We start from the raw sequence: 11,588 nt of genomic DNA, 5'->3' as shown, positions 1-11,588 counted from the left end.
ATAGGAACCGGCTTTAAATAATGTAGCTTTGATGATCAGTTAACTGAAAGAAGAGAGGAGGCAGTATATATATTAAGATTAACAATCCTAAAGCATTGCGTAGCTCTTGAAGCACAAACAAAGGCGTAGACTTCACTTGATTATCTCTCCTTTTTACGAAGTCAATGCAAATAGAGTATTGAATACTTAGAAGAGATTGGAAGGCAAAGGAGCTTGAGGAAGGAAGATGATGTTAGAAAGTTAGAAAGAACAAAGGGTAGTGCGAACTAGAATATATTTTGTAAGTCATTATCAAAAATATTATAATAATATTATATTTATATATTAATTATATGTATATATCTTATAATTCATTTATCAGCAAAATTTAATGATGAACAAAACTCATTTTCAGAGCTAGTTTTACTTTGTGTTGCGTAATGAATGCATATTGGATTGTGGAAACAATTCAATGGCGTCCTGTAACTTTATTTCATTTAATAATTTCGCATGAACTATACAGCTTTCTGGGGAAAATCCTTGTCTGAGAGAGAAAAGAAGGGAGGGTTTAGTATTCCTCCCTCTTCGTGTCTCTCGCTTTCTGGCTCTGCGGCTGCTGTGTTTCTGGCTCTGCGACTGCTGTGTCTGCCGCTTGCCGGATAAAGAAGGAACAGGGGAGGGACATCAGCTGCTGTGCGGCATCCATGGCAGGGGGAAACGGTGATCTGCAGACGCGCTTCCGTCATCGAGCAAGGTCTCCGCCTCCGGTGAGGCAGCTCCGCCCAAGAACAACAAGTCGTCTTCGCCCATGACGTGCATGTCCTCAACGTCCAGTAGCATTTCGTCCTCTTCCTCGTCGTCCTCCGCTTCGTCTCCGACGTCTCCGTCCTCTGAGCGTAGACGGAGGATTTCTTCCTCCATGGAGGCCGTGAGCGGGGTAGTGGGGGAGAGACCCACCGACGGTGGGTTGGATGAGTTGTTGGCGGAAGGAAGCTGCGCGCCGTTGTCCGCGGCAGCGGATGCAGGAACAGGGGAAGAGAATTTGTGGCGGCTGCTTCCGGCGAGGGAGTTGCGATGAGTGGGCACAGAGTGGTTGTGCTCGGCGGTGTAGGTGATGATGAACATGGCCGGGTCGACTCGGCTTCGCTCGACCTGCTTTCGCGCGAGGCAACACTTGGAGCTGCTGCAACGGTAGTATCCCCTGTATCCCCAACACGCACAATTAGCTTCGAAACCATATTCGATACAGAGAAGCTTATATCATTTACCGAGGATAAGGAGAGCCCTTGATGGGCTTTTGGCCGTACTTTCGCCACGCCCACACGTCGGCTGAGAGCCCGTCGGCCGGAACGTGGCATACCACCTTCTTTAGCTGGTTCTTCCTGGAATGAAAATTCAATTTCTAGATCAAAGTTCGCTCTTTTAATCTGCAGATTGGAAGAGGAGCTACATCTACCTCCTTCTGGAACGAGGGATCTGAGGCGGCGGCCGGTGGCAATTCTGAGGTTGCGGAAACTCAACGACGGCGGTGGAAGCGTCAGCAGGGGAAACCCACGATGCCGAAGGACTTCCTAGCCGCCGTAGCGGCTGCTGCTGGATTTTGGGAAAAAAGAAAGGCTTGTAAAGCTCCTCCAGCTCCTGGAATCCATCCCATCTCTGTAGCAGATCCGGGAAACCAGAAAGGAAGCCACCTTTACCAGCCTCTACTACCGCCTCCTCCGCCGCAGCATCGTCCAGCGTCGTTGGGGAAGGAAGCCAAGCGGTTTCGCTCCTCGGCATCGAAGGCGGACGGCGGCCCCGCACCACCGCGCCCAGATCCCACTCTTCTTCGGCGACCACCCACGGCGAGGACGACCACATCGCACAGCAAATTAATCACCTCGCTCGAGCTATTGGCTATTTAGTCATGCTTCCGCCGCGTGCAAAGCGAGACGGTGGCGTTGACCGAAGGGACGAAGGCGTCGGAAAAGGAGAAGAGAGAGGGTGGGCGAACCGCGCTGACTTTTTTTGTTCCCGCACTCGATCTCTTTTTCTCTGACAAAGAGGGAAGAGGAAGCGTGACACGAACTTTATATATGGTATGAATGAAAGCGGTCTGTTTTGCGGAAGGGACCGGTTCGTGTGTCGAGGGATACTGATACGTGGGATCCACACAAAAGGCGGTTGGTTTTTTTTTGGAAAACCGGATTTTGATTTTTCATTTTTCTCCCACTTGGCCGGTCACTTTCTTTACACCAGGAGAAAAGGGGTGAAAATAAAAAGAAGGGTGAGAATGGAACTTTAGAAGAGCTTTCAAAGTTAATTATTCTTTTTTCTATTGTCTTTTTCATCTAATATTTTCTTGGAAATTTTCAAAATGCCATTAGTTCTTATTAAAAAATAATATATTTTTTTTAAAAAAAATAATATCCTATAATATTGATTTTGCTATAAATTAGTAGGTCATGTGACTCTATTTTGATTCAACATTCTTATAAATGCATATAAAGATGTTAGTCCAAGGGACTGACCTCTCATAGAAAGTTAGTAGAATCCGTTTCACTAGGTCAACGTATCAACATTTTGACACTTGTGGAGATTTGTAGTCACCAGTTGCGTTAAGAACAAGCTCCCTCGATCTCTCCACTCCGAGCTTTCTACTCTGAACTCCTCGACCTCTTTAATCCAAGCTCCTCGAGCTCTTTACTTTGAGTTCTCCCCTCCAATGTCTTGAGCTCCATATGTGAAACTGGATTTCTCGAGCACTTCATTCTAATTACCACCCTTTGGCCTTTATAATATACCCTCTCGTAGTTATAGATCACAATAAAGCATAATTCACAATTCCTACATTGCCTCACCATGATCCATGCCTCCATAACCCATAATCCCCAACCAAACGACTAGGGAAGGCAGAGTAAACGAAGGAGGCTTTAGGGTTAGAGTTATCATTATTTAAGATTTTTAACACAACATTAAAACTTCAAGTTTCATCAATTTTTTAAAAACATTTTTGCTTTTAAGCTTTTTGTTGGCATTTTGGAGGTTACACTTGGAGTGTGTGATAGACGATTACATAGAGCGTAAGGGTTGAATGATTTTAAAATTTTAAGGAGCATTTCAAAAAAAATAAAGGTTAAAAAAAATGATGGAATACATATTAAAAAAAATTATGTTCAAAACTGGCCAAATTTCTTAACCTAAGATTTTGAAGTACACTCTTCACACTTAGCAAAATCCTCTCTAATGTAACCTGATGCCACATGAGTAAAATCGATTAGATCATGAGTCTCTCCGAACTTATTATTGGTACAATTTACACTAACAATTTAATTCAGATTTTAATAAATGATAAATAAATTAAGTTAGATATAATTATGATCTAATCACTTTACTAAGTGTACAAGAGTTAACTAGATAGGTCGATGGGCCGACCGGATATCTAGTGAAAAGTTCAGATAGGTCGACGGGCCGACTGGATAGCTGGTGTAAATTCTAGTTAGGTCAACGGGTCGATCGGATAGCTGGTGCAAAGTCCAGATAGGTCGATGGACCGACTAGATATTTGACAGGAAGTCCAGTTGGATCTACGGATTGGACAACTGGCAAACTGGTAAGTAAATGTAAGTCACTGGAGGAGAGTAACTAAGTGAGGATACGCCCCGATTAAGGGGACAGTAGGCGTCAGTCCAGATTAGGACCATTTTCAATCCCTAATCTGAGACCTTAACTAGCTCCTTGTCTTGGAAGGACATGAATTAACTACTATTGCTCATTATTATTGTGCTAACCCTTGTCTTACAGGCCATTATTTGGTTTATTGGACTAATATTATTTTGCAAGACAAAAGAGCAAATTTACCTTCGGATGAACAATGTCCGAAGGCACCTTCGAGCAGTTGAAGGCGCCTTCGTACTGTTCATCGAAGGCGCCTTCCATGGCTATGGAAGGCGCCTTCCACAGGATGAAATTTAGACATCGTCGCAAATAAGAGCTGGACTGTTTGGAATAAACTTTATCCCATTGGAAGCGCCTTCCAAGGCTATGTAAGGCGGCCTCAATGCCCTACATAAGGTAGTCTCGAGGAAGCTTCAAAATACAACACATATACGAGATACTACGCATCCATTTGAGATTCCGATTGCTCTGAGCTCCTGCTACAACTCTGCTATGAAGCTACTGCGCCTAACGACTGCTCCGAGGACTTCTGATCGTGGACGATAGATTGACAACGACACACAAACAAGCTTCTTCAATCCCTAAGTGTCGGTAATAGTTTTTTTGTACTTAAATTCTGCAAACGGGAAGTTCAATCTGTTGCACTTCTCTTCTTTATACTCAATTCTCTCTTCCGGAGGTACCGGAAGAGGTTTTTAGTAGATTACTCATCGATAGGTCCGCGGGACCTAGGTCTTGGAGTAGGAGTCGTTGAAGATTCTGAACCAAGTAAAACCGCTTGTGTTTCCTTGTGTTGTTCTTTTTAGTTTTCCGCTGCGTATACTTTGATTTCAAAATAAGAAAACGAGTTTTCAAAAACCACGTGATTCACCCCCCTCTCACGTGTGTCGCGATCCAACAAGTGGTATCAGAGCCAAGTTGTGCTCTGAATTGGTGCAACCACTAATCAAGTCGGGAGAATCGTTTTCGGATATTTTTTCTTTTCCGTATTCTATTTGAATTGGTAAAACTTTACCTATTCAGATAATATTTTCTCATTCGGTTTTAACTCAAAGTTGGTGCAACACTACTCGAGCTTTCAGATATTTTATTATTTCTCAAACTCTGCTAATCCAAGACCAAGTCTTGGTACCCTCTTTAGTCATATTTTTTTAGTACTCAAATGGCCCAACTGAAAGGATACAGCACGTCTGCCCACCACTTTTCAACGGAAACGACTTCTCATACTGGAAGAAGCGGATGGAGGTGTACCTGAAGACCGATTTCGACTAGTGGTTCAGCGTCACCAAAATATACAAGCTCCAGTCGACAACAACACCAGAATTCCAATAGACCTAGAAAATTATAATCTAGAAATGAAGAAGAAGGCCTAGATCGATTTCAATGCCCTCAACACAATCCAGTACGGATTAACAAAAGAAGAGCTAAACCACGTAGGCCCACACAAAAATGCAAAGGAACTATAGGGCAAGCTCGTGGAACTGCACGAGGGTGTTAGGACCCTTAGAGGTCGATAGGAGAGAGATGTGAATAACCTGAAAATGAAAACAATATCTTTCCCATTTTTTCAACTCAAATTAAATGCACCAATAATAATAACTTAAATTAATAACTAAAGAGACGAAGCACACTATTTACTTGGTTACAACATAGATGGTTGTTAATCCAAGGGAAATGAAAAGCTCTAAAAGATCTCCTTCACGTAGGCGGAGAAGCCTCTTACAATCGTTAAATGTTCAGACAGTTGCTAGGAAAAGAATACAGGAGTTGATTGTCTATTTCCTAGGTCCAATGGTCTTTTTATAGCTCCTGAAAAATCTTATCTGTGACTTGAAGGTGTCTTCCATAGGGTAGGAAGGCGCCTCCAACGAAGCGCCAAAGGATAAAGTTTTATCCTTTGACAATGGCTAAAATTAGCATGATCGAAGGTGCCTTCCATAGGGCTGGAAGGCGTCTTCGATGAACAGTACGAAGGCACGAGATTGGAAAAGATGTTGGTGTAATATCCCCTGGGTCAAAGTTGACCAGGTTGACTAGGCTTGAGTTGGCTCAAGCCTGAGTCTTGATGTTTTGGGTTTTGATGTTTGACAATACATGGAGATTGTGGGTCCAATTGTCCGATTAGGGAGATTGTTGATACAATTCTCCTCTGGTCAAGGTTGACTAATTAGATGTGAAGAAGAGTCAGGTAGGTCAAAGAGTTAGCCGGATACTAGATTGGAAAAGTCCTAACTGGAGGTTAGGCAGTTGAAAGTCCTGGTGAGTGAAGTCAGGTAAAAGACCTAGTGAGTGAAGCTAGGTAGTTGAAAATCCTAGTGAGTGAAACTAAGTGAAAGTCCTGGTGAGTGAAGCCGAACAGATGGAAAGTCCTGGTAAGTGAAACCGGGCAGATGGAAACTCCTGGTAAGTAAAGCCAGGTGAAAAAACCCTAGTGAGTGAAGCTAGGTGAAAGTCCTGGTGAGTGAAGTCAGACAGATGGGAAGTCCTAGTGAGTGAAACTAGGCAGATGGAAAATCCTGGTGAGTGAAGCCAGACATGAGGTAATCCAGATAGGTCAAGGGTGACCGGACATCTGGTGGAAGTCCAAGTAGGTCAAAGGATTGACTGGATACTTGGCACGAGGAAATCCAGATGGGTCAAGGGTGACCGGACATTTGGTGAAAGCCCAAGTGGGTCAAAGTTGACCGGACACTTGACACGAGGAGAAAAATCCAAGTGGGTCAAAGGGATTGACTGGACATTTGGTGAAGGAGACCCAACAGGTCACGGTGGACCAAATTTTGGGCTTGGGAACCTTGGACTTGATTTAGGAAAGTTAAAGGTGGGTCAATCGATCAACCGATCGATTGAACCGTAATCCAATCGATCAATAGATCGATTGGATGTGTGTCGCGAAGAAAGTTTGGCCCAATCGATCAGTTGATCGATTGGGAGCAATTATTGTGAACACAAAACCTCTCCCAATTAATCGATCAACTGATCGATTGGGCATCTCCAATCGATCGGCCGATCGATTGGGGATTGGATTTCTCACGCGCAGACGTGAAAAAGGCTGGATCGATTGGTCGATCGATTCAACCATTTCCAGAGAGAACAGAGGTGCTCTGAATCGATCGACTGATCGATTCAAAGTCTCCCCAATCGGTTGAGAGTCATTCAATCGATTGAGATCCAACCGTTACATAGGTTTAAAGCTGTTGCGAGCGATTTCTTCGACACGGCTTCGAGCGCTTCTTCCCCAATCTTCACGGTCTGTTATCCACTGAGCTCATCGACACACACCAGATCTTGGAGGCTTAGAAAGGAGTGTTGTTTCACTTCCAAGCAAGTCAAGAGGCGTATTCAAGTAAGAAGAAAAATAAACTAGGGTTTCTGCCGTGTAAATCTTGTAAGATTTGATATTGTATTAACTTGTATTTTGTTCTTCTTGTATATCTTTATGTGTGAGCTTGTACAAGGTTTCTCCGCCTTCGGCAGTTACCGTAAAGGAGTGTTTTCATAGTGGATGAGTGAGTGAGGGCCGGATTCTTAGATTAGTCATCTCTTCTTGAGGTGGATACCAAGTAAATCCTAGTGTTAGCATTGCTTGAGTATTTTTCGCTACATATCATCATCAAAGAAGCAAGCAACGAGCGTGCAACGATCCACGATCATTTAACGTGGTTTGAATATTAGGGCTCCTACTCCATGGTTGTTTGTAAAGTGGATGATCCCTATTCATCGGTGGATTAGCCCCCAGCAAACTCCAGCTATCTTAAGTCGCTCCTTGTGGGTGGAGAACCCTTACCACAAAACTCATAAGCACTTGAGAACTAGTAGACTACTAATTAGGGTTTACCATCATTAATTTTGTCAACTATAACCAAGCTCCCAAGCCTTGGTTATATAGGCCACAGGTTGAAAACCCTGCCTACCACCAGTCGACTGCCAAAACCATCAGTCGACTACCCTCTTGTGGAGATTCGACCGTTACATCCCAACGACTCTATACCAGTCGACTGTAAAAGTACCAGTCAACTGCTCCACACTAGCTGAGCGAACAGAAATATTTTGTTCGGTCCCAGTCAACTGCCCAATCGACTGCACCAGTCGACTGATGAAACCACCAGTCGACTACACCAATCGACTGATGAAACCACCAGTAGACTGGTACCCGAGTACACTTCACTTAGCACTCAGACCCTCACCCTTACGACTCATTTGACGCTTCTTTGCAGTCTTGAACTCTTGCCTTCAAGCCTACTTCCTTTGGCTCTCGTCCCTCGGATGCATTCAAGTCCACGGCTTGTCCCCAATGTCATCCTTCGTGTATGCCTCGAAGTCGCTTCCCTCGACCCTTGTCCTCGCTGCCTTGTCCACGGTCCCTAATATGCTCCATCCTTCACTGGACCCGAAGCTATCAACCTGAGTCAAATGTGTATCCTGCAAATCTGCACAACTCAAATACGTATATCAAATACAAAGGTAAACCTAATTTAAACCCTTTGTCTAAATACCAAAACACATGGTCGCACAGATCATTGGGATTGCTCCAACAATCCCTAGGAGTATCTTTGCAACAACAAATATGACTAACATCTCTAAGAAGTCTAAGAAAGTCACTAAGAATGTCGCAAGGGAGGCAATCCCTAAAGTTGGCCTAGTGGAAGTGACTAAGGCTTCTAAGAAGCCTAAAAAGGTCATTAGGAAGGTATCTAGGAAAGTTATCCCTAGTGAGTACCTAGAGCATCCAAGGAGAACCAATAGGTGTTGGGTTCCTAGGAGCATTTTCTCTACCCCTTAAATGGGTTAGAGAGTGTCAACTTAAATTGGAATGGTAGTTAATCCAACCTTGATGATGTTGATACAGTCTGACCTGGATGTTGTTTTGATGTTGACACTGATTTAAGTTTCAATCAGATATTGAATTAACTCAGACAAATCAGGGTTGACTTGGTTGACCTGATTAATCTGATTGGGAAAAGTCCGAGCAAGGAGCTTGGCACGGGGGAAAGTCCTGGTGAGTGAAGCCAGGGAAGTCACGGTGAGTGAAGCCGAGTTGGAGAAGTCACAGTGAGTGAAGCCGCAATTGGAGAAGTCTGGTGAGTGAAGCCGGCAAGGAAAAATCCTGTGGATGAAGGCAATTGGAAAGTCTGGTGAGTGAAGCCGAGCAAGGAAAATCCAGATGGATCAAGGTTGACCGGATATCGGGAAAAGTTCAAGTATGGAAACTTGGCATGTATAGTCGGAGAAGAGCTCGGTAGCTCGGTCTCGGGACCAGATTAAGGGTAGCAAGCTTGGAAGCTTGCCTCTTAAATCATGACCTTGGATCGGTCGATGGCCGATCCGGTGCTAATGTACGGGTGATCGGTCGGCGACCGATCGGTTACTAAGTGTGTCTGATCGGTCTGGACCGATCGATAAACACTCGATAGCATCTTGTGTTATTCTTGATCGGTCCGCCGACCGATCGATGAGAACTCGATGAATACTCGGTATGCTCTTGTATCGATCTTGACCGGTCTGGGACGGTCAGATTGATCTGATCGGTCCGGAGACCGATCGGGCTTATCTGTGACACGATCGGTCGAGGACCGATCGGTTAATTCTGATCGGTCAGCATCGAACGATCGAAAAGATTTGAGCGTATGGATCGGTCGATCCATATATAATCTGTTTGCATGCACTTTCTCGATTCTTTCGATTCAAGTTGCTTTTGCCTAAATATTTCTAACCATCTGCTGCAAGATTTTGAGGTGCAGGTTACTGGTAATTTGCAATTGGTTGATTTCAAATTGAGCTTCATTAGTAGAGGATACCAGAGAAACTTTTGCTATGTTCCACTGTAAACCTGTTAAAGCAGCAAAGTCGTGGCTGCGATCTGGCGGTGATCTGGCATCGATCAGCTCAACTCATGGTGATTGGGTGGAGCTCAGAGACACCAGTGAAGACCAGAATTCCATTGGTGTGAGCTCAGATGATCAGATGAGAAAGAAGCGTGATTGGCGATGCTATGGCTGGATGCAGAGATTTGCTGCAGTTTGGCAGGGATCCGTTGCGGGCGAAAGGCAGAGATGGCAGAGACATAAAAGGCTGGTTGAAGAGAGGGTTAAGAAGAAGTTTTTCTGGAGAAAAGAAACTCTCTGTCGATCGGTGCAAAAGCTTTGACGCTCGGGGCTGAGAAGCGGCTGTCTCGACTTGCTCTCTGTTTCACTGACCTTCGCGTGACTGTAAGCTTAATTTTCATTCTCCTAAGTCACCAAGCTCAGTAAGTCTTGTGCTATATTCTACATACCTGTTGAGATTTTGTTGAGAGGTCACTCCACCGAGAAGGAGAAAGTTCATAGCCGGGTGTTCACCGGGGTTGATCTACCGAAGATCGGCTTGTCCACCTTACGGACACCGAGGAGTAGGGGCAAGTTATCCCCGAACCTCGTAAACACTTGAGTCACTGTGGTTTGCTTTGGTTCTTCTCTTATTCTTATTCTGTTCTTAACTTGTTTTCCGCTGCGCTAACCACTCGTGTGAGTTTTATCTTTGAGTTTTAGCTTTTGAAGAGGCTATTCACCCCCCTCTAGCCATCCAAGATCCTAACAAGTGGTATCAGAGCTTGGAGCTCTTCATCCGGCTTAACAACCTAAGAGCAAAGAGATGGCCATGAGGGAAGGTTTTAGCACAAATCGACCACCTTACTTTGAAGGGGCAGATTTCCAGTACTGGAAGGGACGCATGGAGTATTACCTAAAGACGGACATTGCCATGTGGTTCTCAGTCAAGGAAGGCTACACACCACCAAGAGATGAGGAAGGTAAGGAGCTCGAATCGTCAAGGTGGTCTACCGAACAACTCCGCAAAGCACAAGCCGATGCCAAGGCCATGGTCACCTTGCAATGTGGAATCGCCAAGGACCAACTAGTCAAGGTAGGTCCTTTTACTAGTGCAAGAGATCTATGGAACAAGCTCATTGAGCTTCAAGAAGGGACTCGGGACTCTCGAATTGCCAAGAGAGACTTGTTCCTCAACCAACTCCAGAACCTCACCATGAAGGAAAATGAGAATGTAAGTGAACTTCATGGTAGGTTTAAAGAGATCATTAACGGTCTCCATTCCATAGATGAACATGTAGAAAACCGCGATCTTGTAAGGTATGCACTTAAAGCTTTTCCTAGGAATGCCTTGTGGTCATCTATGGTAGATGCCTACAAGGTATCCAAGGATCTTTCAATTGTCAAGTTAGATGAATTTTTCTGTGAAATGGAATTACATGAACTTGCTAACAAAGGCCAAAAGGAGAAAGGTATTGCTCTTGTTGCAGGAGAAAGGAGCAAGGATGGGAGAAGGAAGAAGGAAAAGAAGAAAGAAAAGGAGATCTCCTCATCCACCTCTTCCTCCGAGTCCGATGACGAAGGCGAATCATCGTCATCAAGCGAAATGGCGAATTTCGTGAGGAGGATCATGAGAAGAAGCCGAAGATACAAAGGTAAACCTAATGATCCGAACATTGATAAATCTAACGTTACGTGCTATGAATGTAGTAAGAAAGGGCACTACCGAAGTGAGTGTCCTAAGCTCAAGAAGGAAGAACGAGCCAAGAAGAAGGAAGAACGAGCCAAGAAGAAAGAAGAAAGAAGCAAAAAGAAGAAGGCCCTTAAGGCCACTTGGGATGAGTCATCTTCAAGCTCATCCGAGGAAGAAGAGAAGAAGGAGAAGAGCACTCGCCATTTAGCACTCATGGCAAGGGAGGACTCCGGAAGCGATGGCAACTCAAGTGATGCTTCAAACGCGGCCTCATCATCCTCGGATGATGAAGAGGTAACCTCTTCTCATGTAGAAAAATGTTATAAGACTATTACTCATTTATCTACATTGCTTAAAAAGTCGAAAACAGAAAATAAATTGTTAAAAGAAGAAGTAGAAATGCTAAAGGCTCTTAGGGAAGATGAGGTTGATGACCTTCATCTAGAGCTTCTTGA

General features: G+C 44.3%; 1 protein-coding gene across 1 annotated transcript; it reads right to left on the bottom strand.

Moving 5' to 3' along the window:
• Window positions 1–457: 457 nt before the first annotated feature.
• On the bottom strand, window positions 458–2,007 carry LOC122053741 (probable WRKY transcription factor 27). Its single transcript, XM_042615720.1, has 3 exons — window positions 1,436–2,007; window positions 1,248–1,361; window positions 458–1,180 (listed from the first exon to the last, which is right to left on the bottom strand). Exons 1-3 carry the CDS (start codon window positions 1,837–1,839, stop codon window positions 664–666), a joined length of 1,035 nt encoding a protein of 344 aa, XP_042471654.1. The 5' UTR covers window positions 1,840–2,007; the 3' UTR covers window positions 458–663.
• Window positions 2,008–11,588: the final 9,581 nt, after the last annotated feature.

This window comes from Zingiber officinale, chromosome 3A (genome assembly GCF_018446385.1).
Source record: "Zingiber officinale cultivar Zhangliang chromosome 3A, Zo_v1.1, whole genome shotgun sequence".
Taxonomy (NCBI): Eukaryota; Viridiplantae; Streptophyta; class Magnoliopsida; order Zingiberales; family Zingiberaceae; genus Zingiber; species Zingiber officinale.
The sequence above is the reverse complement of the archived record's forward strand: the minus strand, read 5'-3'. Positions and strand labels throughout refer to the sequence as shown.